The sequence below is a fragment of the Panicum virgatum genome, chromosome 8N (assembly GCF_016808335.1).
Source record: "Panicum virgatum strain AP13 chromosome 8N, P.virgatum_v5, whole genome shotgun sequence".
NCBI lineage: Eukaryota > Viridiplantae > Streptophyta > Magnoliopsida > Poales > Poaceae > Panicum > Panicum virgatum.
In genome coordinates this window covers 38,008,149-38,032,505 of record NC_053152.1, presented here as the reverse complement: position 1 = coordinate 38,032,505, position 24,357 = coordinate 38,008,149, and the positions used below count along the sequence as shown (strand labels likewise).

The following is a 24,357-nucleotide window of genomic DNA, read 5'->3' as shown; positions in this document are numbered from 1 at the left end:
GATTAAGTTCTCTCACACTATTCCATCAACGAAGGAATTGAAGCGGCGTGCATATTGTAAGTTACACAATACTTTTTCTCATGCCACTAATGATTGCAATGTTCTTCGTAGACAAATACAATCGGCTATAAATGAAGGACGATTGGTTGTTCCTGCGATGCAAATTGACCAAAATCATTTTCCCGTTCATACACTTGAGTTGTCAAATCCAAAAGTATTGATTCGGCCGCATCAAGCCGAATCGACTAAAGGGAAAAATGTGGTGGTTGGTGAGGAAAGGCATGAGAAAAAGGTGCTGCAGAGCAAGAGTCCTCGAGTTGCAACAGAGGCTTCAACGCTCGGGGGGCAAGACAAGAAGAAGAAGGCCGACAACAAGTCGACCGGTCTGACCGGCCATAGCGGCGGTCTGACTGGTTCGACCGGTCTGACCGGTCATGGGACCGGTCTGACCGGTGCGCCCAGTAAATCTGGGAACTCCTCCAAAATCAAGACAGTGCCGAGTTTTAAGGAACTCTTGGCCAAATATGAGAAGGAAGGGAGTGCTCAGAGACATAAGGGGCCACCAAGCGAAGTCAAGGATACGGGATCATTGTCAAGACATCAAGAGCAATCGAGTCAAGATAATTATACTTCATCTAGTGGACCGATTGCTCTATGGTATTGCTGGTATCCTTACTTTTATACACCTATGAATTATAGTAGGATGCATATGCAATTATATTATATTCAATACCCTCCTATATATCCAAATCATGCATTACTACAAAGACCGATTGTTGCTAGCAATAATCCGGTCAAGCAAGATGTTGATTGCAGCAAAGAGAATGAGAAGAGCAAGGAGCAAGATTCAAAGTATTTATAGCCGAGGTGATGTCCCTCAGGCTTGTCACATACTCAAAAGCGAAGGCTGCAACGTATGCGCAAGAAGGAGGCAATGGAACAACAAGTGGAGGTTGTGCCAAAGACGTCAGCGACAATGAAGAAGGTGTGGCGGCCCAAACAAGTTGTTTCAACATCGACTTGAGCAAAACATGGCTGATAATTGTTTATCGCCTTTAGTACAAAAAATGGCCGATGTAGTGTTAATCATCGCCCTTATACAATTTTGGCTCAGAAGAATATTTTTTGGCAAGCAAGCTTTACCAAAAAAATAGGGGGGGCATATATTGACAGCCAAAATTGGCACCAACCGGTCTGACCGAGCGGTCTGACCGATCGAGGCACTGTGGCCTGTCCGGCAGGGACCGACCGGTCTGACCGGTAGGTCCGACCGGTCTGACCGGTACAGGTAGAGTCCGAGTACAACTAGGGTTTTTTATAGATTTAGATCTGTAAACAGGATTTCTTACGGGATAAGATAAGTCCACCACACCCTATAAATATAAAGGGTCACGGCCGATTAGGAAATCCAATCGATCAAAACATATCAATACATTACTTTTCTTTATGTTTATTGCCTTTACTTTTGTCTCTAAACCCTAGCTCTTCCAACCCCAATCTGCTGTTCTTCCTTCGTCTCCGCGACGTCTGAAGGCGTTCTAGGTGGCCTGCCGATCCTAAAACAACCCTACGCGCGCTTGCCCTGACGGGGTCCCTCCCGGACGAGCGTTCGTCGGATCTCGCCGTCTCACCCCGGCGATCGGTCTGACCGGTCATCCTGACCGGTCTGACCGCCTTGAGCATCGGCGCCGCATCTGTGCCGTTGCTCACCGCGCGATCAAGCGCATTGGTGTATTAGCCCTAGGTTGGCGCCAACAACTTCCTGCATGGGAGAGTGGGAAAGGAGGCCAAGTAGTGTTTGATACTCGCAATGGCCGATAGGCAGAGCGCGACAGACACACAAGTACCATGCTTTTAAAAAAAACACGAAATTTGAGAGGTTGCACACTTAACTTTTTGAATGACAGAGGGGTCATGCTTTGACCACGTGCCCTCCTTTTTTAAACAATTTTTAGGAGAGAGGAAATACAGTATCATGCTTTTAGAATGTTTCACATACTTTCCCATACTATAATGGATAAATATTTTTTTAGCAAACACGGGCCGGAGGAGGGGGAGATTCCCCACCTGAATGGGTTTCACTTGTACCGTCAAGCCGGTGATGAAATGTTTCGCTTGGGCGCGTTACAAGCAGCAGGAGCTGCTAAAGGTTGAGCAAGGTAAAAAGAGAGAGCTTGATTACATAGTGAACTTAGAGCTCCAGTAATCTATATCAGCGTGTTGTGCTGGTGGAGGTCGCGATCGCCATAACTTTGCAGCTTCTTGATATAATGGATAAATATAAGAGAGAAAGCAATAAAATACCATGAGCTTTTTCTATCTCAATGTTTTACTAGCTTGAATAGTTGAATATATCAAACCTGCCTTGGCATCATGCTCTTTGTTCTCTTTAAACATACTGCATTTTTTATTTTGGGCTTGGGCTCATAGAACATACGGCCCGTGGGCCGTGGGCACGCGGGGTGACGGGTCAAATGAATTCCCTCAAATATCTCTCTCATTTTTTTAATTATTTTTCCACCTCGATTTCTCCACGCGCAAAACGACAGAGGCGAATCCGATCAAGCAAGCACCGCATCGCCCCGTATGCTTCGTCGCGCGGGCACGCGTGTCGTCGTCGGCGGCGGCGGCGGCGGCCGGCGAGGAGGAGCCCTCATGGCCTCCCTCATCCACTTCCTCCCTTCCTCCGCCTACTCCTCCTCCCATCTCCCGCCCCAGCCCCAGCCGCGGCCAACTCCCGCCCCCGCCCCCGCCGCGGCGCGGCCGTCCCGGCTCCGCCTCCCGTTCGCGCGCGCCGCCGCGCGGCGCGACCCCGAGCCTCTGCCGTTCCCGGCGGAGGCGCCTCCGGATCCCGCGGTCGAGGAGCGGAGGTCGCTGGCGGTGAGGACGGGGGAGCTGTTCCTGGGGCTGGCGGCGCTGCTGCTGCGCGGGACCGGGGCCGTTCGCGGGGGCGGCGGGGCGGCGGCGGTGGAGGAGGTGGAGGCGAGGGACGGGGTGGTGTGGGAGCAGCGGCCCGAGGACGTGGAGGCCGAGCGGCGGCGGCGGGAGCTCACCAGCCCCGGGTTCAGCTTCTCCGCGGCTGGGCTGCTCTTCCCCTACCACCTCGGCGTCGCGCAGTGCCTCATGGACAAAGGATACATCACTGTACGCTCTCCTGCCCGGCTGCTCCCGCCTCCCATCTCAATTCTTCCTACCCTCCATGTAGAATTGTGGATGCCAACCTAGCTTTTCATGGGTTGAATGAACTGCGATATGTACCCATGTTCTGGATTGGTAGATTTATAATAACCTGTAACAAAAAAAAAACTTAGGATAGTAATGAATAACTGTCGAATTTGCCTTGGCTCTTCAGCTTACCAGCTTGTGGGAGCTCTTGATATCATTCCACTCTGTTTGTGTGTGCTAGTATGGTTTGTTACAATTGTGCATGGGTGCTCATATATCTATGATGAGGTTCACAGCTTATGTGTAATAAATCATTCTCTTTCGTTTGTTCTGTTGGCTATCGTGCAGCACTTCTTACAATGGTTTGTTTCTCCATAACATATATTAGGAGAGAACTCCGTTAGCTGGCTCATCAGCTGGTGCCATAATCTGTGCAGTGATTGCATCTAGAAACACAATGCAAGATGCTTTGCAGGTGACTAAAGATCTAGCTGACAACTGCCGGAGTAAGGGGACTGCATTTCGTCTTGGGGTATGTGTGTTTCCTCTCCATTTGTTTTTCCCCAGAGGAAAGCCTAATTTTAATTATACTGAGTGTGGCAGATTTTTCATTCATGTTTACCAAGTGTGTAACTGAAATTGTAGTTTCTTACAATATTTGTATTATCAGCACTTACTGTAATCATTCATGATTTTAAACTGGCATATCCTCAACTTTCCATGGCAAAATAGTTGAACATCACAAACATATGGCATTCAGTACCTAAGCCGTTATCTATTAGCTGACTAAATTTGATTGGATTTTTCCTTATGCCTTGTAATCTAATTCACTTATGTAGGCTGTGCTCAGGGATGTCCTTGACAAGTTTCTACCAGATGATTTGCACATCAGATGCAATGGAAGGATTCGTGGTAAGCTTCACACCATGCTAGTGTTTGACTCTACATATTGGCTATGCATTAGTCTGGCATTTTTGTTTTCAGTGAGTAACTTGATTGTGCCATTTTAAGAATATTCATATTCTTCTCATGCAGTTGCTATTACTCAGCTATCCTGGAGGCCTAGGGGCTTACTAGTTGACCAATTTGACTCCAAAGAAGATGTCATTAATGCTGTCATTACATCCTCTTTTATTCCTGGGTAAGATTTAGCTATGCTGTTCTTTCCTAACACTGTTGCTTACGGAGTTAAATGGTTGTTTTGTTCTTATTTCAGATACCTAGCTCCCAGGCCGGCAACATACTTCCGTAACCGCCTATGCATTGATGGGGGCCTTACATTGTTTATGCCACCCACTTCTGCTTCCGAAACAGTATGTATGCAGTTTTTGTTTGATTCTTTTTAACAACAACAACAACAACAACATAGCCTTTTTTCCCAAGCAAGTTGGGGTAGGCTAGAGATGAAACCCGAAAGAAAAAAGTTCAAGGCTCAGGCACATTGATAGCTAGTCTCCAAGCACTCCTATCCAAAGCTATCTCTTTAGAGATATTCCAATCCTTAAGGTCTCTCTTAACCAACTCATCCTACGTCAGTTTAGGTCTACCTCTACCCCTCTTTACATTATCGACCCGCTCAAGAACCCCATTACGCACCGGCGCCTCAGGAGGCCTTCGTTGGACATGTCCAAACCATATCAGCCGATGCTGAGTAAGTTTTTCCTCAATTGGTGCCACCCCGACTCTATCCCGAATAACTTCGTTCCGGACTCTATCCCTCCTTATGTGCCCGCAAAACCAGCGCAACATCCGCATCTCTGCTACACTCAGTTGCTGCACATGTCGCCTTTTTGTAGGCCAACATTCAGCACCGTATAACATCGCCGGACGAATTGCTGTCCTATAGAATTTGCCTTTTAGCTTTTGTGGCACTCTCTTGTCACAAAGGATGCCAGAAGCTTGCCGCCATTTCAACCAGCCAGCTGAAATTCTATGACTAACATCTTCATCAATGTCGCCATCCTTTTGTAGCACCGATCCTAAATACTGAAAAGTATCCTTCTGGACCACCACTTGCCCATCTAGACTAACGTCTCCCCCCTCATGCCTAGTCGCACTGAAATCGCACATCATGTACTCGGTCTTGGTCCTACTAAGTCTGAACTCTTTCGACTCTAACGTGCGTCTCCACAGCTCTAACTTCCTATTAACCCCTGCCCTACTCTCGTCAACTAGCACCACATCATCAGCAAAGAGCATACACCAAGGGATCTCACCTTGTATATCTCTTGTGACCTCATCCATCACTAAAGCAAATAAATAAGGGCTCAATGCTGACCCCTGGTGTAGGCCTATGTTAATAGGAAAGTCAGTGGTGTTGCCATCACATGTCCGGACAAACGTCGTCGCATCCTTGTACATATCCTTAATGAAGGTAATGTACTTAGTTGGGACTTTGTGCTTCTTCAAAGCCCACCACATGACATTTCTCGGTACTTTGTCATATGCCTTCTCAAGGTCAATAAAGACCATGTGCAAGTCCTTCTTCTGCTCCCTATATCTCTCCATCAATTGTCGTATTAAGAAAATCGCCTCCATGGTTGACCTTCCAGGCATGAACCCAAATTGATTTTGGGTCACACTTGTCACTCTTCTTAGGCGATGCTCGATAACCCTCTCACAAAGCTTCATCGTATGGCTCATCAGCTTAATCCCACGGTAGTTAGTACAACTTTGAACATCGCCCTTGTTTTTGAAGATAGGTACTAATATACTTCTCCTCCATTCTTCCGGCATCTTGTTTGACCAAAAAATGAGATTAAAAAGCTTAGTTAACCATACTATTGCTCTATCTCCTAGTCATCTCCACACCTCAATGGGAATATCATCAGGGCCCATCGCTTTACCTCTCTTCATTCTCTTCAAAGCCTCCCCGATCTCTACCTCCTGAATTCTCCTCACAAAACGTCTGTTTGTATCGTCAAAAGAGTCATCTAAGTCAAGGGTAGGGCTCTCACTCTCCCCATTAAACAACTTGTCGAAGTACTCTCTCCATCTATCCATGATCTCCTCATCCTTCACTAGCAGTCGATCTGTCCCATCCTTAATGCATTTGATTTGGTTGATGTCCCTTGTCTTCCGCTCGCGGATCCTAGCCATCCTATAAATGTCATTCTCCCCTTCTTTCGTGCCTAGCCGCTGATACAGGTCATCATACGCCTTACCCTTTGCTACACTCACAGCTCGCTTTGCAACCCTCTTCGCTAATTTATAGCCCTCGATGTTGGCTGCACTCTTGTCAAGGTAGAGGCGCTTGAAACACTCCTTCTTCTCCTTAATAGCCCTTTGCACCTCGTCGTTCCACCACCAGGTGTCTTTCCCCTCCTGTTTGCCTCCACTACTCACGCCAAACACCTCTGAGGCCACCTTCCGAACACATGTTGCCATCTTTAGCCACATGTCATTTGCGTCTTCTCCTTCTTCCCAAGGCCCCTCACCTAGCATCATTTCCTTAAACGCTTGTGCCGCTTCCCCTCTAAGCTTCCACCACTTTGTTCTCGCAATCTTGGCACATTTGTCCCGGTGGACACGTACCCGAAGACGAAAGTCCGCCACCACAAGCTTGTGTTGAGGGACAACACACTCTCCAGGTATCACTTTACAATCTAAGCAATCACGTCTATCCTCCCTCCTAGTAAGGATAAAGTCGATCTGGCTTGAGTGTTGTCCACTACGAAACGTCACAAGATGGGATTCCCTCTTCTTAAACACGGTATTCGCTATCAACAAGTCGTAGGCTAACGCGAAGTTCAACACATCCTCCCCTCTTGACTCCTGCTACCATACCCAAAACCCCCGTGCACTCGCTCGAACCCTACATTAGTCGCACCCACATGGCCGTTGAGATCTCCCCCTATGAAGAGTTTCTCGCTGGTAGGCACGGTACTAACCATGCTATCTAGATCTTCCCAGAACTGCATCTTGGTGCTCTCACTAAGGCCTGCCTGAGGGGCATAGGCACTGATCACATTCAAAACCGAATCTCCAACTACCAACCGGATTAGGATAATCCGGTCGCCTTGCCTTCTAACCTCTACGACTCCATCCTTAAGGCTCCTATCAATCAAGATGCCTACACCATTCCTACCCGGAGTTGCTCTCGTGTACCAAAGCTTGAAGCCAGTATCCTCAACCTCCTTCGCCTTCTGGCCCTTCCATTTAGTCTCCTGAACGCATAGAATATTTACACGCTTCCTAATTGCTACATCAACTAACTCTCGCAACTTACCCGTTAGGGACCCTACGTTCCAGCTACCTATACGAATCCTAGTTGGCTCGGCTAGCTTCCTTACTCTTCGCACCCGTCGAGGGAAGTGCGAAGACCCTTACTCATTTTTCACTACACCCGGGCGTAGATGTAGCGCGCCATTCAGGTGACGACCCGACCCTTGCTCACTTATCATCGTACCCAGGTCATGATACGACGCGCCCTTGGGGGGATGGCGACCCGGCCCTTGCCCATTTATCACCACACCCGGGTTCCGATGTAGCGCGTCGCTAAGAGGGTTACGCCCCAACGAGTTTCTTGTGGGTTTCAAATCCATTAGAGTGGCATTTTTTATGCTGGTTTGCCAAAACCTAACGCAACCCTCCTCCTTTACCCGGGCTTGGGACCGGCTATGTTGAGACGACTCCGGAGAGAGAGAGTCTTTCAGTCAGCATAGGCGGAATTTGTTTGATTCTTTTTAACAGTAAAAATATTTCTATTTTGACCACTGAATATTATGTTTATATACGGATCCATGTTATGTTTCTGCTAAATCTTAGAAAGTAAAACTACATACAAAAGGAGGCATAAAACAGCACTTGTCTACTACTTGCTATCTAGGGAACATTGTTTCATTTCAAAAAAAAAACATGGTGATATGTACCATGCTGTATGTTCACGTTGTGATGTTCATTGGTGGCATTATACCTGTCATTGCAGGTCCGAATATGTGCTTTCCCAGCCAACAGACTGGGTTTGCAAGGTATTGGGATTAGTCCAGACTGCAATCCGGAGAACAGGGCTAGCCCAAGACAGGTTACTAAAATTTTCCCAGCATGTACATTCTTCAGTTGCATATATTTTTTGCTCTTATTATCTCAAACCAACTGCAGCTGTTTAACTGGGCTCTGGAACCGGCGGAAGATGAAATTCTCGACAAGTTATACGAGCTTGGGTACATGGACGCAGCTGTATGGGTCGAGCAGAAGTCTACCGAGTTGAATGCGAAGAATGATCAACCTCTCGCCGTTGAATGAATTGAACCCCTTTGGTCTGCTCAAAACTGCTGGGTTCATGTTCATGGGAGTTCTATACTTGTAATGTATCATAAAGATTAGATTTTTTTTAGGAGAAGTACATGAAAAGATGTCAGGGACTTGCCATCAGTGTTAGGCATGACAACAATGCTGGAGGCAAGTTGATATTAGGGTTTACAGGCTGATCGGCATTTTCAAATGTATATATTAGACAACGAGGTTTGACCTGAGAGCTCGTTTTGTAATGGTACAGGGGAGTAATGTTTGCACCTTGCGGACTGGCAACTCCTATAAAAACAACTTTCACAAACTCAACTTGTTATGTGCAAATTTATAAACTTATATTCAAAACTTTCCTTTCTCATTGATAAAGTAGTTAAGGATCCAATTTTGTGATTCTTGAACGAAAACTCACATCCTTCCACTCAATCAGGGGAACCAGTCTGTCAAGGCTCAGCTAACCAGTTTCATATAGGATGTGATCATGCATCAGACAATATGCAACCAGCAAACAAAACAGTTATGTACATTGTTATAAATAATCTGCACCATCTCAGCCTATCTGAAGTCTACATAAAACCCGAACCATTACCCTCACGGGGGTGGATAAACCCGTGCACTTCTACAACAGCCTTATGTAATCTTGTAACAGAAGGGCATTGAACCACCAAAAATTAGCAAAGAAAAGAAGTATCTTGGAACATTGTTGCTCCAATGAATCACTTGTCTTCTGGGGCCTGGGCATAAGCCATAAGGAACAAGAAAATGCTATTCCCGCTTGTCCTCCTCAGCCTCATCTTCCAAACTGAAAGCATTGCTAACACCAACACTCCTGTCCTTGTCAATCTTCACCATCCCAACTTCACCATCTCCCTTTGTCAGGGATTGAGCTTCCTCATCATCGTCGTCAGCAGCTTCACCAGAATATGCATATCTGGAAAAAGGGCATGCTTGATTATTGAACTGCTATTTGAGTATTTTCTATTGATGAAGATGGTAAAATTTTGCCACTTCATGGATGACCAATTGGCAAGTACTGAGTACAAGAAGCAACAAGCAAACTTCTTGATTATGCATTGCATTGGAAATGGAAGAGAGTTACCTTTGCGAGCTTTGGGAGGGTGCCCACAGATAACAGATCACAACAAGCAAAACAAGTGCAAGAACATCCCAGAAGGCAGTTATGATCCAGGCACTCTGCCACCTCTCGCTGAAGGGATCTGTTGCTTTGAAATAGACCTTGAAAATGAAGTCATGGTAACAAAACAGGTTATTCAAACTATAAGGTTCCAAAACTGAAATCTCTGACAGAAATTTCGCATGAATCAAGACAGCTTAAATTGTTATTAATCAACAAGGAAATTCATGTCATCTTCTTCATAAAAACTGCAGAGCATTATACATATGCAGAAAAATATTTTAATCTCAGACAGATGCTCATGGATCGGAATAATTTCAGCCAAATCTATTAGCATATGAATGGCACTGACACGTTCATTCGACAAAAAATGCATGCCATTCATCAATCCGTTTCATGCCTTTTGTGGTGATAGCGACAAGTGTATATTGATTTTGAGTGAAAGCTCACCAACGTAGATCTCAATTAAAAATAGGATCATCAGCTCTTAATATAGATCTTAATTGAAAACAGGATCCTCAGCTAATGCAGATTTCATAAAAAAAAAAAGATGAGCAAAATGATTGTTACAGCCAAGGACAAATTTCTTAACTATCCAATATTAGCAAAATTGTTCTTTCTCGTAATAGTTTGATCCAGCGTGGCATAAGATTTAACATTATCTGACAACTACCATAGCATATTTGCCATAGTGGACGATGGAGACTTCTTTGAAGCACAATCACTAGTTTAGGAAAAAAAATTCAGAATTGAAACCTAAGTCAGTCTGCTAAAAGTTAGAATTGTCAAGATTGAGTAGGAGGTGTTGTGTCAACATGGGGTACAACAGCGAATGTAGCAGGGACGTGATGTCGATGGTGATATTTTCCTTAGAAATAGGCAACATTGCTCTTTTATTGATAAAATGTTCACTGTGGAGGTACTCCCTCCGTCCAAAAATTAGGAGCGCCTAACCAAAAAAAATTCCAAGAATCGGAGACGTCTAAGGATGGGAGCACAGTTTCCACATAGTCCCAGGCGCACGCAGCTAGTTCCAGGCTCCTCATTGCTCACTCTGCATTAAATGCAGCACCATGGCTCTGCTGGCTTAAATACTCACTCCGTTTCCTCCCGTTAGCATTCAAGCCGCCGTGACGAACAATCAAGGAATTTCGCGGGCGATGGTGAAAAGAAAGCGACGGAAATTTCGCGCGCAGTGACGGCGTTTGGAGCGGAGTTAGGGGGGTATTTACTCAGTAAATAAACAGACGAGGCCTGAGTTAAAAGGATGCGGCGATTTAATGGCATAGCACGCATGCACCCTCCTCCTTGGTCATCGCGCAGGAGGGTTAGGCGCTCCTAATTTTTGGACAGAGGGAGTATTAGAGAAATAAATATACCTCATAACCAATCCAGGCAACTGAAGCTATCACAGAAATAGCCAACGCATTTGTAAATTTTCTGTATATATCCAATTTCACAGAACTCCTCCTTGCCTGATGAAATAGAAAAGTAGAAAGTTTAGGGAAAAATACAGATATGCATCTCTGTATCCAGGATTCAATAGGCTTCATAATAATTTCTAACAACTTAGCATACTAATCCCCTCCAGCAGATCTAAATTAGCCACATTCCCTGAAAATCATTACTGTGTTACCTCACCCACCACATCTAAATAGTGGAAATTCCAACATTTGCAGATAGCCAGATACCCATGAAGTAAATATCAGATCGTATCAATTTACATAAAGAAAATAAACTACGTCAAATTTAGTTTACCTGTAGCTTCTCTAGAGTGCGTGAAAGAGAAGTAAATATCCAAAGTATGAGAAAAGCATCCAAAAATGCATCAGGAAGGACCAGAAAAAGCCTTGCTTTGCCTGATATATCATTAATTGTTCCAACATTTTCCGCAATGTCCAGCATCTCAGATGCCAGGAAATATGTGAGTCCAAGGAGCAACACCTTGGAAGTGAGACCTCCCAAAGTTGGGCGAACAACACCATATCCCATTGAGATAGAAAGGATCAGTAAGCGTGAAACTGTTTTTCTGATGGCTCCAACAGTGACCACCCAAGTTGTGATTCCAACTGGCCGCACACCACTGCTGTTGAAGTTTAAGTATTCAAAGTACCATAGTGTCATCTCAAACAGGCCAAGCGCAATGACTAATGTGATCCAATTCTGGATTGGCAATATATCCCTCCAAAACCTTATGTACTGACTAAACCAAACAATCATTACCAGCAGATAAGCCAATGACATGAGAACATAAAATTTCATCAGAGGCGCCATTCTTCCCGGTAGATACCCACCAGGATTCCTCCAGATAGTCTTCCCACTCATAGTAAGGCCTCTAAGTTTTGGGTCGCAGGATATGAAGAACAAGTTGTACATGCCTGTCTTTGTAATGTGCACTTGCTCCTCTTCTAACTTCACAGAAAGGTAATTGGCACTGAAGTGTGTGTCTAGCACATATGGCCAATCTTGATCATCAGAGGATGGCCTCCTGATTACTTCTCCTTGCTTGCAGCCCTCTAGTTTAGCAAGGTCTGGGGTACAACATATGGACCTCTGTCCCCCATAGGCAGATCCACCAATGTTATCCCTGTCTGCAGCTTCAAATAGAATAGCTTGTACCAAGCCTGTACTATGTGCCATTTTTGAGTGTGATTCAGCAGCTTCCGGGGTTCTCCAGAATGTAACATTCACAAACCTGAGACAGTAAGCCAAGCCATGTAAACAAATTCAGCACCAGACCACACAGTTGAAGTAGCCAATTAGTAAAGTCACTTGCATAGATTTTAGCAATCTGTGGTTCGATACAAATGGCCTGAGATTCTCCAATTTGGTGGCTAGCTAAACCTGCTTTCGATGTGGTGCCACTACCCTTACTATAAGAAGAGCGAGTTCAGCACAAAGTTACCAAGCCAACCGTAAAACACAACAAAAAAGAGACAAGTTTGACAAAAAAATTGAACACAAACAACCGCAGAATCTCACTCTCAGATAAACATGGGCGGTGCTACTCGCATTCTGAAGGTTCAACAAGGCCAAGCACATCTAAGCAAGTCCAATCACCACCTGCAGCTGCCTTCTCAGTACTAAGTCCGAATTCGCAACAGCACCAGAAACCATTTGCCCATTTCACAACGAATCACACGGTGATCATGACCCAGGAGCAAAACCTTCCACCTAACTAATTGCCACAAGACGCGCGGCAGGCGCGGAGCGCACTCCATCAAACATGAATAGAACTAATTGCCACAAGAAAGCAAAGCCAGCAAGCGATTCCCATTTCCCGTGGCAGGCTCTAACACACCCCGAGATTCGAAACGAACAATCGAGCATCTAGAAACTACGCCCAGACAGTGCGTTCTGCAATCATCAAACGAGGAGGGCGCGGGGGAAGGGGCGGGCGCGGGGAAGGGGGCCTTTGTCTCTGTACTTATTCCGCACTCACTTGATGAAGGACGAGGCGGGGGCGGCCGGGTCGGCCCCGTCGGCGACGATGCCCTCGCTGCCGCCGGAGAGGAGGAAGGCGTTGCCCACCTCGCGGAAGGGCTCCCGGTCGTAGGTGTGGATCGACGCCTCCGCGCCGCGGCCCCACCAGCCGCCGGCGAGGGCGGCGAGCGCCGCCGCGAGCACCGCGAGGCGGCGGAGATCCATGGCGGGGCGGAGGGGAGGCGGGGGCGCGCGGGAGATCTCGCTGGCGCAGTGCAGGGTGAGGCGGTGGGTGGGGGTAGATCGGTCACTCGCTTGTCACCGGAAGCGAAGAGGGGAAGGCCGGAAGGGCGCTGATGGGGCCCACCGGTCGGCTGCGGTGCGGGGTGCTGATGAAGGACGGGACACCCACCGGACAGTCGGACACGGGAGTTCGAGTGGCAGCGCTACCACGAGGCAGCGAGAACGTCACGAGTCACTGCTTGTGGGCCAGGCCAAACAGTTGCAGGATAGCTTCTCAAAAAAAACAGTTCAGGATGGCCAGTTTTTTAGGGGATATAAATAATGTGTCTCTAAATTAAAAAAAATAAAGTGTCCATAAAAAAAGTGGAAAAATGATGTAGCAGACAGCAATAAGATTACATGCCTTCATTCACGGGCTTCATCCAACACGGCATCTCGAGAGGAATGCAAGAAATCAACGGGAGACTCATTGTTGCACAAAAATTTCAATGTCATCTATCTATAAATCGAGGATTGAAGTTACTCGATGAGTCGATGGCAAATCAACGATACAAATAAACAGAAACTAGCGGTGATCGATTCTCCCCTGACAAAGCACAGCTTTTAACACCGATCTCATCTTCCTTTGTCATATAGATAGATCAAGCCAACAAAAAACCTCAGTACCAAACTATCAACACAGCATGCTCTGCTTTATAAGTTAACCGGTGACTCTTGGCAGCCAATTAATTAATTATTCAACTAGTCTCATGCCGTGATGTAGTGGCAGCTTCAATCTAGCCTCGCATTTCCACAGCATGGAAAGACCATGCCCGGAAAGCTGTCCGAGAAGATTCTGAACACGGAAATGAGGGAAAGTCAGAAATGAGAGAGTGGCTAATTGTGCAAGCCAAGAATGTACAAAATGGGTTGCGACCTGTACGCGCTCATTAGTCGTCGAGGTAGTAGTAGGATCCAGCCGACTTCTGCTCCCTGTCCTTCGTAGAGTCCAGCTTGTTTATACGGGGCCTATAGTTGGTTGGGTCTCGTCTAAAGGTAATGTCAAGGTGCTACCAAAAGAAAGGCAAAAGAGAGAGTTAGTGCAAGGAAATACAGTCAAAAATGAAGAAACCAATGTAATGTCATTTCTACACAGCAATGGAGTTCTGGGGGCTGTTTGGTTTGCTCCTAAATTTGCCACAGTAATTTTTTGTTATCAAATTGGTAGCACTGAATTTTGCCAACTTTGGACAAAAGCTAATTATTTAAGGTTGCCAAATAGGAAGGCTGCCAAGTACCAAAACCAAATAAACAAAATTTGGCATGGCAAGCTTGGACGCATTTGGGATCTAAACCAAACACGCATGTGCAAATCTAAAATTACTGGATCCTAATCATGGAAGAGGTAGGAAAACAAGGCCTATAGTTGGCTGGGTCTCTTTTGAAAGTAACACCAAGATGCTACCAAAAAGATAAAAAAGAAAATAAGTGCAGAAAATTATAGGTAAGGCCATACGAAACCAAGGTAAGGGTATCTAGACTCTAGAACCGTACAAGTTTTAGTGCAAATTTCTGATTACGAATTACTATACTACTGAAAATTAACCTATGATGAGGACCACATACAATTGAACCAGCAAAGATGTGAAAGTGGCCCCATGTTTAGGTAACAGGTCATATTCAGTATTCTTCACTTACCGACAAGAACTTATTCATTCCAGATACCAAAGATTGTGGCGCATTGGCAGTACAGTCAATAGAAGGACGCCCCTCATAAACAATGACCTTGTCAGCCAAGTAGGTTGCCATGATGAAATCATGCTCAACAATAAATGCAGTTTTCTTGGCATGAAGAATGAATCTTTTGATAACCTTTGAGGCAACAATACGCTGCTCTGAATCAAGATATGCACTTGGTTCATCGATCAAATAGATATCTGCAGGCTGAATATATACCGTAGTGTAAGTATCAAGAAGCTGGCAGTCAATAATGTATGACCATGGAATTAAATGCTTAGACCCATTAAACTATTAGACACAGCAGCATGCATTATCATTAATAAGATTAGATGATATTAAGCTTGTTATATATGAACACTGTCCCCATGTTTAAGCTTGCAGCATCGTAACTTGCAATGCTAAAAAACCCTTGAATGTGCTCCCCCCACCAATTGCATCCCACTCATCCTCATATCTACCCACATGGAAAAGTAACAATATGCATTCTCAAGTCTCTATACCCAAGTAAAATGTGTACTGGTATGCAGTCATAAAAACTTGAAAACATACCGTCTATTGAACTCCATCACATAAAACAATACAAGATTGGGCTTTGTAGAAATTCAAACATGAATAAAACCCACTGTCCAGCAAAGTTATGTTGTAAATGTCACTCAGGCAAATAGTATCGCATGTGACCAACTTTTGTATCTCACATAAAATCCAAAATACTCCCTCTTGACCATAAATATAAGCCACTTTTGGAATTGTGTCAGTTAAAAAACATTATGCTTTGATGATCAATAGATTGAAATCAAAATACTAATGCTACTAGAGCCATCATAAAAAAATGTTCCATAGTATAATCCATTTTATCTAATTGCACATTTTTTTCATAGAAATCACTAGTCAAATGATTAACTTGCAGGGAGCCTCACTGTCCTAAACTTCTTATGTTTCTGATCTAAGGGAGCGAGCATTAACAGAACATTAACAAGCAGCAGACCTGGGAGGTCCAAATAAATAAGAGCAGGAAATTCATGGGCATTTATATAGTTGAAATGTGAAAATAGTATAGCCCTTAAAAAGAAGTGAGGATAGTATATCCTACATGCAAACTTTTCACACGATCAGAACATTAAACATTTATTATCTCCAGCCCATTGTATTGACCACTTGAGAAAAGAAAAGGCAAATAAAGCAACACTCATGTTAAAAAGAAAGAATAATATTACCTTCCCAAGGCAGAGGCATATAGCAACTCTTTGGAGTTCTCCACCTGATAAATTAATAACCTCCTGGTCCATGAGTTGCTCAATTTGTAGTGGTTTCATGACATCAGATACAAACTGAGGATGCATATAAGAATCGCGTATTTTCTGGTGAAGCAAATGCCTCACGGTATTCTGGAATTTTGGACTGATCTTTTGGGGCTTGTACGACACGTTGAATTCAGGAATTTCAATATCAGTTCCTTCCACTGTGTCAGGCTTCAACAACCCAGCCTGTCCAGACATAACAAACAAGAAGAATAAGATGACAAATGATGGATACACTTGGCGCCAATGTATTTCTTTTCTATTTTCATACCATCAACTATCAGAAGAAATCAAGGAATGATGAGCAAGGTCAATCTGCCGCATTGACAAACTGAACAAAACTTTTGCCCTCTAGTACAAGCAAAATGAAGCTAAAACCAACATAGATCAAAATTATCGACCAAACTGGAACTGCAATTACATCAGGATTTGCAGAACCAACAAATACAAATTAGCAAAGGGAAAAAGAACAGAGTGCATAAGTGAGTATGAATGCCGTAATAGTGGGCAAAGCAAGAACCTGAAGTTCTCTTTTGTTATTCTATATATCCAGTGTTTACAGGACTCTAGCGATGACTTTAAACTCAAAAAGGTGCCAGGCAAGTGGGGAAAGTGGGGTAGAATTACCAGCATTCTGATAAACGTAGTTTTCCCTGTACCATTTTCTCCAAGCATCACAACAATCTGGGAATCAGTAAATTCACCCTCAACAACAGTTAGCTTGAAATTTCCCTGTGTTTTGCTCATGGTAGGGTACTTATACCGCTGGTATGTCTCAATCTCCTCAGCACTTTCTTGAGTCTCTGCAATCTAGAAGTACAACACTAATGTAAGGTCAAAGCTACATCACAGAATAAGGATCTCATGTAGCATGCGCGCATCTTACCTTAAACGTAAGAGATTCATCTCGGAACCGAAGATTTTCTGTTGGAACAAATCCAGCCAAGAAAATATTGATGCCTTCTCGAACCGAGAATGGCAAGGTAACCACACCATAAGCACCTGGCTTTCCATATAAGCAGCAAATGAAGTCGGACAAGTAATCCAAGACACTCAAGTCATGTTCAACAACGATGACATAGCTGAAACAGAGGGAGACAGCTCTCGATAAATAATTCCTAGCAAAACTTTTCAACAAATAACCACCATAGAAAATGTGTTACCTGTTGGGCCTAAGCAAGGACCTAATGACTTGTGCAGCTTTAAGCCTCTGCTTAACATCAAGGTAACTTGATGGCTCATCAAACATGTAAATTTCTGCATTTTGTACAGCAACAACTGCTATTGCAAATCTCTGGAGCTCACCACCAGACAGATCTCCAACATTTCGGTCAATAACTTGGTTCAATTCAAGGTCAACACACAGCTCAGCTTTCATATCCCTCTCATCCTTCTGTTCAAGTACTTGCCCAACATTTCCTTGAACAGCTTTTGGAATGTGGTCGACATACTGAGGTTTAATGATTGCCTATGGAAACAAAAAGAGAATTCAAGGTATCAGATTGAAACAATTCAACAGTTGAAAAAAAGTTGTGTCATGCTATCCATTCTTTGCATGTTGCTACTCACTAAGGCATAGCGACAACTACAAATAAAAACGTACGACTACCCAAATTTATGAGGCTATGTAAAAATGTGGAACAGAAACCATGTTTATCTTTTTCGTTCTACAATCATCCAATGCTACACAACTTCAGATGTAGCACAAGTATTGTTAAAAAAATTGTACATAAGTCAATATTGTACAGGACAGAAAGTAAGGGAAAGACCACAGGACAGGAACAGTGCATTGTTTATCATATGCTAGTAGCCATAAACTGAGCATAGTGATAGTAGCTAGGGAACCATGTTCTAACTGTTACAAGCTACATACTAGCATACTCTACACGAAGCAAAAGCAGAGAAAGTGTCAAAGAAGAACCTTGAGGTTATCTTCCAATATGCGTGTGAAGTAGTTCTGAAGTTCAGATCCACGGAAGTATGTAAGGATTTCCTGCCAATCAGGTGGGTTCTGCACAATATCACAAGAAAAAATGTCATCATTTGTGAGGTCCATAAGAGGAAAGAGACTTTCTCGAAGAAAATAACTAATATGGAAACAGCAAACAGGGAAAAGAAATTAGGTAGGAGCATGTATTGAAATATACTTTGAAGCGTCCCAAATTAGGTTTCAGCTTGCCAGCCAAAACTTTAAGTGCTGTTGACTTTCCAATTCCATTCGTGCCAACAAGGCCCAAAACCTGACCAGGCCTCGGGACAGGTAACCTGCAGGTGACTAGATCAGTAACAATCCGAAGGGGCGAGCTTTAAGCCAGATTAGACAACATAACAAAGATTTACAAAGAAACCCAGCGCTACAATCAGACATCATACCTGTGCAACTTGAAGGTGTTGGGTCCATATCGGTGAGTGGTATCCTTTTCCAAATCTTTTGGGAGGTTAATGATTTCAATGGCATCAAATGGACATTTCTACAGCAGAGATTACAGGAGTGAGAATTATGAATTCCATTACATAGACCCATCATAGACAGTTAGCTTGACACATTAACAGCCCACCTTAACACAAATACCACAACCGATGCACAGCTCCTCGGAAATGAAAGCGAGTTTCGAAGCCGGAGTCACTTCAATGCAAAGCTTCCCTGTACACCAAAACAGTTTACCATCATAACCATGGTCCATGATTGATTGACAGGCCAGAAAACTAGCTAACGTACAGAATTATATACGGAAGAGAACGATACTAGATTGTATCTGTCCCCTCAAAATGGATGTTCTTGTATTTGGACATTGATATTCACATATACAGTATGAAACAACTATACATCTAGTAGCATCATGTTCAAGAACTCTATTTAATTCACTGAAAAGCCCTGAAGTAGATGTTCTTGTATTTGGACACTGGATCTTCACATATATTACAGTATGAAACAACAATACATCTAGTAGCATCATGTTCGGGAATTGTAATTAATTCACTAAACAAGAGTGCCTAACCAAATTTCTACGGCTGAAAAAATCAACGTCCCAGCACGCAAGCGTCTTCCGATTCCCCGGATCTTGCAAGCAGCAACGAATCGACCAGCGCCCGTCCAACTGCCCAAGCATCGGATTCGCCACGCTCGAACAGACTCCCCGGCGGTAGAGGCGAGCCCTCGGGATCTAACCTAGGCTCGAAATCGCCGAAGTTACGGAGAGGGGGGAAGGGAGAGGGGGATCCTACCGGTCTTGACGACGGGGCAGCTCTTCTTGCACTCCTGGCGGCACTTCTTGGGCTTGCACTTGTCCTCGCTGACGATCGCGATACGGGTCAGCCGCTCCGCCATCTCTTCTTCCGCCGCCGCCGAGGGGAGGGCTCCGAGGAGGAAGGGGTGGTGGAGCCGAAAGCGTAGCGGCGGCGGTGGGAAAGAGAGAGGGGGGAGGGGGTATTCCTTTGGAAGTGTGGCGGACACGTGCGCGCGGCGGAGGGGATTGGACCAAACCCTAGGCTCGGGCCCCGTCCTGGTTCACATGCCCGGCCGGCCGGGTGCGACCGGACCCGGTTTCGTGTACTCGAGCGATAGTCCGAGTCCGATACTCTTCTCATGTTTCCCTTTTTTTCTCTCTCTTTTCCCTACTTTTCCCTCTCTTTTTTTTTATGGTATACTTTTCTCTCTCGGTAGAGGAACAGAATTCTTCCTTGGGACCTTGCAAAAAAAAAGGAAAAAGTTCTTCCTTGGGAGGGCTCAGAAGAGAAGTCTAATTTTACCCTTGAATCATGATTCCCCCCGGCATGAGCATGCAAACAATGAAACAACCCATTCCTCATCTTTGTTTTAAATTTTCTTATTTATGGGAATCTTTAGCTCCTTATGCTTCATTTAATTACCATATCGAGTAGTTTTTTTTTGTAAGAAAAAAGTTATAGCGTCCTTTTCCAGTATATTTTACCTCCTTCAAGAATTATGTGACTTCGGATATTACTGTAGGAATTATGTGACTTTCCTATGATTCTGTGACTTTCCTGCGTACCATGAAAAACACCTAGGGAAGTCACAAAATTTCTGCAGGAAAGTCACAGGATTCCCAATAATAATTATACTTCTTGCATACCATGGTTACTAATACCAGGATTAAGCTTGTCATTAGAATACAAAAAACAGTGTCCCACGTCGGCAGGTAAGTCTGTGAGCTGGTCATGTTAGGCAAAAATATGTATCATGAGTTGAGATCAGATAGAGTTGATCGGATCATCTCCAACAAAAGAAAACATGATGCAAAACCCAAATGCACAAAGAGGTCGCGCAGCAAATGGCCGGTAAATAGTTTAGGTAACCACAAACTGCCCAACTCATTGATCATGATAGACGTTCGTGACTTTCGCATCTCCTCTAAGGCGATTCTGAAGGCATTGTTCTCCCGACCCGATCTAGGACGCCACACCGGCGTTCCCAGGTCTGCTGCCGCCAACGAACACGTGGTCTCGGCATTCACGCCCAGCCCACCGACTCCTAGTCAGCGGCGGCCACCATATATTGACGGTTAGCCATTCCGGCGCCATAGACCACAAAGTTTTTTTTCCCTAGGGACCAGGCGCCCCTTAGATTTTCTCTAGATTGGGATTGATTTGGTGTTTGTGTTGTCTCCACTCACAGATCACCATTTCTTTTCCACCCTGCTCTGTTCTTATGGCGGTGGTAGGGAGTGGCAATTCGAGGGGCGAGAAGGATAATCTGAACCCTACACTACTACAAAAAAAGCATTAACAGAGGTCTTTTGAAAACCCCTCTATGGACCATGATCCATTGCCACCTATCACCGATATATAGAGTAGTTGACCTTAGAGCACTAGAATATTGGAGATGATAACAAATATTGTATAATCATTACCGTGGAAATTGTATGACTTTTCTGCATGCCATGGTTACTAGATTAATTTTTGTCATTAGAATATAAAAAACAGTGTCCCAAGGTAGGTTTGTGAGCTGGTCCTTTGAGGTCAAAATGGGTATGTAAGAGCAACTCCAGCAATATTCCCCTAAATTAGAGCCTTGAAATGATAAATGGAGTTGCTTGTATTTTTTGGGATCTCCACTTTTTTCAACTATAGCAATAACTATGAATTCTCACTTATAATAGAGGGCTTCCTAGAGACGGATTGGACGGTAGAGGAGGGGATTTGAAGATATCCTTAAAATAGAGGGCTAGTATTTAAATTTGAGATAGGATGTTAGTATGCTGGAGTTGCTCGTTGACACTGTACAATGAATTGAGATCGGATAGAAAGAGTTGATCGGAACATCTCCAACAAAACAAAACAAAAATAGGATGCAATTAAGTGCCAAAACCCAAATACAAAGAGGCCCAATTTCTTATTGCCGAGCTCCCACAGTCCCATTTCGCAGCCCGCCGTCAACCGTTGCGCGCGGGCGCGGCGCCGGGGTAGTCGAACGGCAGCGGCCGCACGGTGTCGTTGAGCGGCGCGGCGTGTCGGAACCCGTACGCGCGGAGCACCTGGTCGTCGGCGAACCCAAGCGCGCGGCGCATCCCGTCGTCGCAGCTCTCCCTCGAGTACATCGGGTTCCGCCCGCCGCTGCAGGGCTGGCAGCCCATGAAGTGCGTGATGAGCGGGCGCCGCCACCCCTCCACCCCGCCACCCGCCGGGCCCGGGACGGCGCCGCTCACGGCCGCGTTCCGCGGCGCCGCGTACCGCAGGTGCTCCCGCTCCGCGTGCCGCCGCCGGAGTCCCGGCGGCGCGCGCCGCTCCACGGCCTCGTACCGCGCCGCGATGCCGTCGAGCCGGTCCACGACGTCCACCCAGTAGGCCTGGAAGAAGTACTCGGTCTCGATGAACGCCTTCTTCCCCAGCCTCTCCCAGTTGGTGTACAGCAGGTAGACGAGCGCCGACTGGTCGTCGCACCACGCGTCGTCGCCCTTGTCGGCGAGCGCGGCCCGGAACACCTTGCACCACCGCGCGTGCTCCGGGTGAGCGGGCCCCATGCGCGCCCACTCGTCCAAGAGGTCGAGCGACCACTGGCAGTTGCGGAGGAGGAACACGCCGTTGTTGATGCCCAGCCACGACCTCCTCGCGATCTTGTCCGGCCAGCCGTAGGCGACGAAGTTGCGGCCGCCGTACCTGGCGGCGAGCGGGAGCGAGAAGTCCATGTCGGTGAAGACGGCGTCGGAGTCGACCCACCAGACCCACTCCGCCTCCGGGTGCGCGAGCATGGCGGCGCGCACGATGGGGATCTTGGCCCAGTAGCCCGTCATGGCCGGCTGCAGGGCGTCCCGGTTGTAGAGGAGCTCGATCCCGTGGAGGCGGCAGTAGTCGAGCTTGTTCTTGAGGAACCGCAGGAGGAAGTGGTCGCCCGCCTCGCCGGGGCACGGCTCCGGCTGCGACCCGGACACCATCACCACGCGCTCCGGTGACGCGCGCGCCGCGAGCCCGCGCGACCGCAGCCACGCCGCGCGCTTGGCGTCCCACCCGGCGAGGCGGCGGCCGCCCACGGCGGCGTACGAGAGCTCCGGGTCGTCGTAGAACGTGCGCGGCCCGTCGTCCGGCCCCGGGGCGGGGACGGCCACCCGCGGGCTGCTGATCCGGGGCGCGAGCTCGAGGACGGACGCGGAGCCCAGGAGCGCGAGCACGGCCGCGGCCGCCGCCACGCCGGACGCGAACACGGCCGCGTCGCGCGCGCGCCCCGCCAGCCCCGGCGCCGCGGCGCCGTGCTGCTTGCTGCCCGCCGCCCGAGACGCGGAGACGCCGAGCGGTGTGGCCATTCCGTGCCTGTCACTATAGGCGACGCGTGGGGCTTGAGCTCGATGGGCTCGCCGGCCGCGGTGATGCTGATACGGTGCTGCCGGCTGCGGGCAGGCCGCGCGCGCTCTCCCCCTGGATACAAAGGAGACGCCTTTCACTCAGGAAAGTGACGCGGCTAGCTTGAGATCGGCGAGACCCGCCGAGTCATTAGTATTTTCTTTTTTGTCTTTTCCTTTCCAGGGCTCGTGCCGCGCAATGTGCAGAGTATGGCGACGTCAGCCATCGAGATCTCACACGAAAAAAAAAATATGAAACTAAAGCATCTAGTAAGCCCAACAGTAGGGTTGAAAACCAAAACAAAAATTTTCGATTACGAGAACCGTTTTGGACATTTTACCCAGATTCTGGTGTAAACGAAAATGAAAACAGCTACCGAAAATACAGAAATAAAAATAGTATTTTTATCCGAAAATGAAAGTGAAAACGATCCAGCCTCTACCGACCGCTTTCGAAAATTACCGTATTTATCCGGTAATTTAATGCCGGTATTACCGTATTTGAAGCCCAGTCCAACATATGCTTTCTCCTGCCCAATAGCTCGCGGAGGTTCAGCTATAGGCATAGGCAGCTTGCGGCCCTGCACTAGCACTATTCTTAATGGCATGCTAGTCTATGTTTAAGTCTTTATTTGAATTTGGTTAGCGATCATGTATGACTATATCACTTATGCTGTGTGCAACTTTGTGTCATACTATCGTGGATGCTATTATGTGTCAGTTATTACGGATTGATTCGATATTTGGATTTATATCTTAATCGAATCTTCACTACTTATATATATGAGATGTGTCAAGTCATATAGCTAATGTTATGCTCTATTGTTGATATGTTTATTGTTTTTTAAATATCGTTTTGATGGGTTTCGACCGATAAGTTATCGATGTGTTCTTGACCGTATATTTCCGTTTTCGAAATTACCGGAATACCGGCGTTGTTTTCGTTTCCGAAAATACCGTACCATTTTCGTTTCCGATGAAAAAAATGTGAAAGTGAAAATAGTGGAGTCTTTGCCGATCGTTTTCGACCGTTTTCGACCGTTTTCATCCCACCCAACAGCAAAACTCGCTGGCGGGATGAAACACAACTCACCGAAATTCTGAAGCTGTACCTGTGGCTCAGCTTGCTACTTTCACACAACGAGATAGCAACACATACACTCGCTCTCGCTCCTGGAGCAGCAGAGCGATCTCCCCTTTCCGGTAATCCGGTGGCGTGTAGGAGAAAGACGGTGGCTCCACGGCATCCACCCACCCGGGCGGTAGCTCACGTGCCGACCCAATTTCGTAGCTCGGCATCGCCCCCAGAACGAGGAGCATCTTGCGCCTGGGA

General features: G+C 46.2%; 4 protein-coding genes across 7 annotated transcripts; 1 reads left to right on the top strand and 3 right to left on the bottom strand.

Annotated features, from left to right (window-relative positions):
• Window positions 1-2,542: 2,542 nt before the first annotated feature.
• Window positions 2,543-8,724, top strand: LOC120685429 (patatin-like phospholipase domain-containing protein 4). Its single transcript, XM_039967354.1, has 7 exons — window positions 2,543-3,144; window positions 3,554-3,697; window positions 4,005-4,077; window positions 4,201-4,306; window positions 4,382-4,478; window positions 8,093-8,188; window positions 8,266-8,724. Exons 1-7 carry the CDS (start codon window positions 2,587-2,589, stop codon window positions 8,407-8,409), a joined length of 1,218 nt encoding a protein of 405 aa, XP_039823288.1. The 5' UTR covers window positions 2,543-2,586; the 3' UTR covers window positions 8,410-8,724.
• A 129-nt stretch (window positions 8,725-8,853) lies between these two features.
• LOC120685428 (transmembrane protein 87B-like) lies at window positions 8,854-13,344 on the bottom strand. Its single transcript, XM_039967353.1, has 5 exons — window positions 12,990-13,344; window positions 11,306-12,242; window positions 10,927-11,022; window positions 9,512-9,648; window positions 8,854-9,343 (listed from the first exon to the last, which is right to left on the bottom strand). Exons 1-5 carry the CDS (start codon window positions 13,193-13,195, stop codon window positions 9,178-9,180), a joined length of 1,542 nt encoding a protein of 513 aa, XP_039823287.1. The 5' UTR covers window positions 13,196-13,344; the 3' UTR covers window positions 8,854-9,177.
• Window positions 13,345-13,590: 246 nt separating this feature from the next.
• Window positions 13,591-19,739, bottom strand: LOC120685426 (ABC transporter E family member 2-like). 4 transcript variants are annotated; one of them, XM_039967350.1, is made up of 13 exons: window positions 19,456-19,676; window positions 18,789-18,874; window positions 18,604-18,701; window positions 18,378-18,495; window positions 18,152-18,241; window positions 17,394-17,698; window positions 17,117-17,312; window positions 16,858-17,040; window positions 16,147-16,416; window positions 14,891-15,136; window positions 14,130-14,262; window positions 14,013-14,048; window positions 13,591-13,972 (listed from the first exon to the last, which is right to left on the bottom strand). In XM_039967350.1, the coding sequence occupies exons 1-11, from the start codon at window positions 19,556-19,558 to the stop codon at window positions 14,143-14,145; spliced, it is 1,815 nt and encodes a 604-aa protein (XP_039823284.1). In that variant the 5' UTR covers window positions 19,559-19,676; the 3' UTR covers window positions 13,591-13,972; window positions 14,013-14,048; window positions 14,130-14,142. The 4 variants fall into 4 exon arrangements, with proteins under 4 accessions (XP_039823284.1, XP_039823283.1, XP_039823285.1 ...); XM_039967349.1 differs by having other exon boundaries at window positions 13,591-14,048; window positions 19,456-19,739; XM_039967351.1 differs by having other exon boundaries at window positions 13,591-14,048; window positions 14,136-14,262.
• A 1,782-nt stretch (window positions 19,740-21,521) lies between these two features.
• LOC120686290 (probable glycosyltransferase 6) lies at window positions 21,522-23,184 on the bottom strand. The gene has a single exon (XM_039968490.1). It carries the CDS (start codon window positions 22,986-22,988, stop codon window positions 21,624-21,626), a length of 1,365 nt encoding a protein of 454 aa, XP_039824424.1. The 5' UTR covers window positions 22,989-23,184; the 3' UTR covers window positions 21,522-21,623.
• Window positions 23,185-24,357: the final 1,173 nt, after the last annotated feature.

Excerpts from the sequence above, each read along its gene's own strand:
- LOC120685429 (XM_039967354.1), top strand. The coding sequence starts at position 2,587 with ATGCTTCGTCGCGCGGGCACGCGTGTCGTCGTCGGCGGCGGCGGCGGC. Across the intron at positions 4,078-4,200 it reads ATGCAATGGAAGGATTCGTG|TTGCTATTACTCAGCTATCC; the intron begins GTAAGCTTCACA and ends CTTCTCATGCAG. Across the intron at positions 4,307-4,381 it reads ACATCCTCTTTTATTCCTGG|ATACCTAGCTCCCAGGCCGG; the intron begins GTAAGATTTAGC and ends TTCTTATTTCAG.
- LOC120685428 (XM_039967353.1), bottom strand. The coding sequence starts at position 13,195 with ATGGATCTCCGCCGCCTCGCGGTGCTCGCGGCGGCGCTCGCCGCCCTC. Across the intron at positions 12,243-12,989 it reads CCCGCCTCGTCCTTCATCAA|GTTTGTGAATGTTACATTCT; the intron begins GTGAGTGCGGAA and ends TTACTGTCTCAG. Across the intron at positions 9,649-10,926 it reads TTGCCTGGATTGGTTATGAG|GTCTATTTCAAAGCAACAGA; the intron begins GTATATTTATTT and ends TTCATTTTCAAG.
- LOC120685426 (XM_039967349.1), bottom strand. The coding sequence starts at position 19,558 with ATGGCGGAGCGGCTGACCCGTATCGCGATCGTCAGCGAGGACAAGTGC. Across the intron at positions 18,496-18,603 it reads AACACCTTCAAGTTGCACAG|GTTACCTGTCCCGAGGCCTG; the intron begins GTATGATGTCTG and ends AGTCACCTGCAG. Across the intron at positions 18,242-18,377 it reads CTAATTTGGGACGCTTCAAA|AACCCACCTGATTGGCAGGA; the intron begins GTATATTTCAAT and ends GATATTGTGCAG.
- LOC120686290 (XM_039968490.1), bottom strand. The coding sequence starts at position 22,988 with ATGGCCACACCGCTCGGCGTCTCCGCGTCTCGGGCGGCGGGCAGCAAG.